This window comes from Rhodnius prolixus, unplaced genomic scaffold, assembly GCF_049639745.1.
Source record: "Rhodnius prolixus isolate KJV_2025 unplaced genomic scaffold, Rpr scaffold_1, whole genome shotgun sequence".
Classification (NCBI taxonomy): Eukaryota; Metazoa; Arthropoda; class Insecta; order Hemiptera; family Reduviidae; genus Rhodnius; species Rhodnius prolixus.
The window spans coordinates 29,299,539-29,304,343 of NW_027411581.1; the positions used below are offsets into that span (position 1 = coordinate 29,299,539).

Consider the following 4,805-nt stretch of genomic DNA (forward strand, 5'->3'; position numbering starts at 1 on the left):
TTCAATTTCCGCCTGATTACGGGATGATGTATGAAGCACGCAATGGCACTTCCTTTATATTATATTCTGTTTTAGCACTCACCTAGAATCTCTGCCGAAATATCATAGAAACCAAGTACCTAAGTTGACCAGGTTTTTGCAATTTATTTTCTCGGTAAATCCTGTAACTGTTCATAATTTAGAAATAAATTGAACAATTAAGTTTACATTTATTTTGGATTTGTTTAAACAAAATTCTGTTTAATTTTCTGGAAAATTTTGATTGAAAAGTCTTATAAGTTCAAGCCACTTCATAGCCCAATCTAATGACGAGCCACTCGCATTCAGTTTGTGTACAAAGTACACGCATCGCAGGTGGTAAATTAATACGCTTTGGTGGACAAGAAGTAACAGAGGTACCTAAGAGCATTATCATGTTGAAGATTTTGGGAGGGAGCAGGAGGTGAATAATTTTTTTAACAAGAGATGTCCCTGATGCCCGTATAAGATCTTTTTTGTTTTAAATTTTTCTCTTAATGGCATCAAAGGTTATAGGCGCCCGGAGCTATTTTCTGGCCGCCAGACAGTGTCCTCTCGTTACTGACAAGAGGAAGAAAAAAATATAAGAACCAGCAGCTGGATTCGAACCTGCGATCTCCGCGTTAGAATTCAGCGCTAATTGAGCTAACCCCTTCCTTCGTCTCTTATAAAGTTATTATAAAGACATGGATACTTCAAGGTATGAATGTAGGTGAAAAGATTTGAGCAGAGAGAAGGGTAACTGGACTGTAACGTTCCTAAGCTTTCTAAATGAACCGGTTTCTTGAGGGACCCTTTTACTAGAAATAAAGTATACAATGGGTAATTTAACTCATTTTAGCTAAAGCAGAGTTAGCAATAAAATATCTGTTATTGCACATCTTAACTATTATTTGATCAAAATTAATCATGCATTGATTGTTATTATATTGAGAATAAAATGAATTACAAGAACTTAGTCAATATAATGTAGTTATATATATAGATATACATATATAGCGGGCGTGTTTGCAAGTGAGAGTGTCAGTTGGTATTGAGACTTGGAGCGGGATGGAGTCCAGTTCAGTGTTAGTGTTGTGTTCGCTTCTAGTTGGTACATGTTTCGGCGGTCCTCCAGTTACTAACTCTGATGGCCAAGAAAAAAGCGACTATACCGGCTTAGATGAACAACAGTACTTTGAAGATTTTCAAGGCCATGCATTGTCAAACAATTTAGAAGCAGGTGCTTACGATATCCAAACCCATTTGACTCAACAGCAGACAGCGCAAATTATCGAAGACCTTTACAGTAAACTGGCCCTCAAAGGATATAATGCAGTGAAAGAGGAACATTTACCATACGCTTACGACAGTAAGGTAACATTTACTCAGCATGCCTCTCAGGCGCCTCCAGTGGCTAATCCAGAACCTACCGCTAACCAAATTCCATTTACCACTAAACTACAATTTGCTGTGCCATTACCTTTAGATAAAGGTTTTTCTGAAGCTGCCCATAATTACTATCTACCTCATACGTTAAATTACGAAAATGAAGCTGGACACGATGCTGCGAATAGTCATCAATTACCATTACCATACCCACTGCCAGTACCAGTGGAGAAACCCGTGGCCGTAGAGAAAGCTGTACCCTACCCAGTGCCAGTACCCGTGGAGAAACATGTGGCCGTTGAAAAACCTGTACCATACCCAGTACCAGTGAAAGCACCATATCCAGTCTCAGTACCACAACCGTATCCGGTACCTGTGGAAAAACCGATACCATATCCAGTAGTGAAACCAATACCGTATCCAGTACATTATCCAGTACCATTAGAACATTACAACTCTGGCGAAGCCTTTAAAGTTCACCAAGAAACATTTGGTTTTGACCATTACCATGGACTGCATGGTCTTCACCATTACCAAACACCACACTATTCAAAATCTGTACCAACATTATCTGGTTATCATATACCAAATTTTGGCCAATTTGCTTTACAATTTGAACTTAAAGCTGGTAAAAACACCACCACAACAACAACCACAACCACCAAGCCAACCACCACCAAACGACCTGCTCCCAGATTCGGTTTGCTTACTTTTCTCTTAAGGAACTTATCGTCCTCGTGAGGAACATTGTGTTGACTGCAGCTTTTTGTTTCAAAAGTGAAAATAAAGAGACAAAGGCTAGTTGTAATATATATCGTGTCGTCTTGAGTAGATCTATCTTATTTATGTTTTTTTTTAACTTTTATAAACTTTAATTTAATAAAATGTACATAAAATTAATTTGGAAAAAAATTGATGATTTATTAATTTTATATTACTATATTCTATTTATTTTCTAAATTTATTATTATTATTTACATTAGATAAGGAATCACTAAAATACGAAAAGTAATTTAAACAGTATTTGAAATTGAGTGATTAATTTGGTTTGAGTTAGTGGACCAAATATTTGCCCGTTTCACTCCGCAGTTAAATTGTCAAACTCCATTATGGTTTCCTTGCAGTTTTATCTTCACCCATACTTAATCATTCTTCTTTGGTATTTTCACTGATCTGGTAAGAAAAGTATTTCGATGAAGCCAAATTTTGGAAATTATGTTTTTAATGGAAATATTACTTTCGAGGTCCCCACAGTTAGAAATATTGGTTTTTAGATGGTCTAGTGCAGGGGTCGGCAACCCGTGGTTCGCGAGCCGCATGCGGCTCTTTTATCCAAATTTTGTGGCTCTTCAGCCTGTCCGAAATAAATTATATATTTCAATTTTATTGAAACAAATGAAAATTTCATTTATTAAAGTAAAGATATTTTTTCAAAAAGAATTTTAAATGAGATAGGTTTGAAATTGAATAGAATTACATTAAAATACAGTACGTAATATATAGGACTGCCGCCATTTTCATTCAAACACAGGTTTAGTTGTTAATTATTTGTTTATTTACTTTGCAATATGTGAAAATAAATATATAAAACATTTAAATATTACTAAATATCATAAAATAATAATTTGTGAATACAAATGATCTACAGAGGTTTTTACACTATCATCCTTGCGGCTCTTGGTAAGATTTATTAAAATTATTTGAGAAGAAATGGCTCTCTGCTTAAAATAGGTTGCCGACCCCTGGTCTAATGTGTCTTGAATATCTCCAAAACGCAAAATCTTAACCAGGTGACCTGACCGAAACATAGACTCTTAACCGGCAGTGTCAATATTTCATATTATTTATTTTTATATTTAGTAAATGGCTGCTGGGATTTCCCTTGAACTAGGTATATTTATTGTAAATTAGAAACTATTTAACTTTTTTTGTATAAAAAATATTTCCACGAAAATTCTGTTGGGTGCATTTCCAGGAGAAGGGGGTGAATAGCTTCCCTCTGAAATACTCTTTCCATAGAAAGTTCGGCCTTAATTATTATACAAGGAGAATAAATGAGGCGCTTAAACCACGTTACTTAGCTATTCCCGGATGTGTCTTCTACGATTTCCTCTAAATATTGCATTCACATGCGGGCTTAGTTTATTAATTTGAATTTTTAAACTTCAGTGACGTAATTTTCTTTGACGTAATCAATGGTCATAATTCCGAGTGATGGGTGAATCTGATTCTCTAAAATAACATCAATTATTTCAATCGTTTTTATGATTATTTGTAACAGATGTTCACCACTGCTAACACACAAAAATAAAATATTATATTTTTTATTTAGGTATAGTATAATTATTTTTATCGGTAATTTTTCTTTTTATTTTGAATTGAACTTACATAAGGATCAACGAGCGAATGATCACATATCTTTGTTATTTAATTTCTACTGTCGTAATTTGAAAAGTTCTGTAAATTAAGATTAAATATATACATATTTATGTTTTTGTGTAAAATAATGAAATATTTAAAACAATTTTGTTTATAATGAATATAACTATTTCTGGAATTTGAACTGAAAGTGGCAAAATGTGCCAAACCAGTTGAACATGTCAAAACGATTCCAAAAGAATAAAAGAATCATAATTAAGACTAATTTATTCAGAATAAAAAGAGAAATATTCAAACCAAATTATCGTTTATAAAAATAAATAATCTTTTATTGCCTTGTTGCCAACAATAATTTCTACAAAATTTCATGTTATCAATGCCATAGCAACAAATCCTCAGTATCGACGCCAAATGGTGCAACCATGAACAAACAAAAAAAAATCCATGGACATTTCTGTTCAATTGTCTTCAGTCATCAGGCTATTTCTGGATAGTTGATATAGTTACAAACAAATCTCCATATAAGCAAAAACGTGACGGACAGTATCCATAACAAGTTGATGACCTCAAAATGAAGCTCAGTATTACGGAAAAAATATTTCAGATTTTTTCTAGTTCTGCACGCACATCCTCCTAGCTGTTCAAATTGGAATGCCAGCACTTGGTAAGAATTTCAATTAGAATAGAAACCTTGATAACTAAAGAAATATATTTCTCCATAAATAGAAAATATTTTAAGAAATATTTTACTTTGATTTGATCACTGATGCGTAAATTACACTTTTTAATGAAATTATTATTCATGTTTTATTTCGTACAAATATTTACATATTAAAATTAGATCTATTTCAGGTCAGAATTTAAAAGAGAATTTTAATAGAATTAAATTACCATATATTTATTTAATTAAGTGTGAATCAGTAATTCTAATAACGAATATTTCTAATCTGACTAAATCTGTTTGATTCAGAATTAAGTAGTTAAAAACCAATGTTGTAGATATGTAGTTGTAACTGTTGTTTTGTTTTGATAATGTACAA

General features: G+C 32.9%; 1 protein-coding gene across 1 annotated transcript; it reads left to right on the forward strand.

The window, feature by feature from the left end:
- Window positions 1-1,001: 1,001 nt before the first annotated feature.
- Window positions 1,002-4,512, forward strand: LOC141458526 (uncharacterized). The gene has a single exon (XM_074136629.1). It carries the CDS (start codon window positions 1,069-1,071, stop codon window positions 2,125-2,127), a length of 1,059 nt encoding a protein of 352 aa, XP_073992730.1. The 5' UTR covers window positions 1,002-1,068; the 3' UTR covers window positions 2,128-4,512.
- Window positions 4,513-4,805: the final 293 nt, after the last annotated feature.